The 1,059-nt window shown below is 67.0% G+C and overlaps 1 protein-coding gene across 2 annotated transcripts; it reads left to right on the plus strand.

The window, feature by feature from the left end:
- Positions 1–1,052, plus strand: LOC101013109 (HLA class I histocompatibility antigen, alpha chain G-like). 2 transcript variants are annotated; one of them, XM_031662725.1, is made up of 3 exons: positions 1–176; positions 303–572; positions 799–1,032. In XM_031662725.1, the coding sequence occupies exons 1-3, from the start codon at positions 104–106 to the stop codon at positions 924–926; spliced, it is 471 nt and encodes a 156-aa protein (XP_031518585.1). In that variant the 5' UTR covers positions 1–103; the 3' UTR covers positions 927–1,032. The 2 variants fall into 2 exon arrangements, with proteins under 2 accessions (XP_031518585.1, XP_031518584.1); XM_031662724.1 differs by having other exon boundaries at positions 7–572; positions 863–1,052.
- The last annotated feature ends 7 nt before the right edge of the window (positions 1,053–1,059 follow it).

A 1,059-nucleotide genomic window follows, 5' to 3' on the forward strand; every position in this document is an offset into this window, starting at 1 on the left:
TCCCATTAGGTAACAGGTTTTTAGAGAAGCCAGAGTCGCCGCGGTCCCGGTTCTAAAGTCCTCGCTCACCCACTCGGACTCAGATTCTCCCCAGACGCCAAGGATGGTGGTCATGGCGCCCCGAACCCTCCTCCTGCTGCTCTCGGGGGCTCTGGCCCTGACAGAGACCTGGGCGGGTGAGTGCGGGGTCGGGAGATGGCCTCTGCGGGGAGGGGCCAGGGGTCCGCCCAAGGGTGGTGCAGGACCCGGGGAGCCGCGCGGGGAGGAGGGTCGGGCGGGTCTCAGCCCCTCCTCGCCCCCAGGCTCCCACTCCATGAGGTACTTCAGCGCTGCCGTGTCCCGGCCCGGCCGCGGGGAGCCCCGCTTCATCGCCGTGGGCTACGTGGACGACACGCAGTTCGTGCGGCTCGATAGCGACTCTGCGAGTCCGAGGATGGAGCCGCGGGCGCCGTGGATGAAGCAGGAGCGGCCGGAGTATTGGGAAGAGGAGACACGGATCGCCAAGGCCCACGCACAGACTGACCGAGTGAACCTGCGGACCCTGCGCAGCTACTACAACCAGAGCGAGGCCGGTGAGTGACCCCGGCCCGGGGCGCAGGTCACGACCCCCCACCTCCATGCCCTACGGACGACCGGGGTACTCCCGAGTCTCCAGGTCTGAGATCCACCCCGAGGCCGCGGGACTCGCCCAGACCCTCTACCTGGGAGAAGCCCACGCGCCTTTACCAAAATCCCTGCGGGTTGGTCCGGGAGGGGGCGAGGCTCGGTGGGCGGGGCTGACCGAGGGGGCGGGGCCAGGGTCTCACACCCTCCAGTGGATGATTGGTTGCGACCTGGGGCCCTACGGGCGCCTCCTCCGCAGGTGTGAACAGTTCGCCTACGATGGCAAGGATTACCTCGCCCTGAACGAGGACCTGTGCTCCTGAACCGCAGCGGACACTGTGGCTCAGATCTCCAAGCGCAAGTGTGAGGCGGCCAAAGCGACTGAACGAAGGAGAGCCTACCTGGAGGGCACGTGAGTGGAGTGGCTCCACAGATACCTGGAGAATGGGAAGGAGA

The sequence above is a fragment of the Papio anubis genome, unplaced genomic scaffold, assembly GCF_008728515.1.
Source record: "Papio anubis isolate 15944 unplaced genomic scaffold, Panubis1.0 scaffold9131, whole genome shotgun sequence".
NCBI lineage: Eukaryota > Metazoa > Chordata > Mammalia > Primates > Cercopithecidae > Papio > Papio anubis.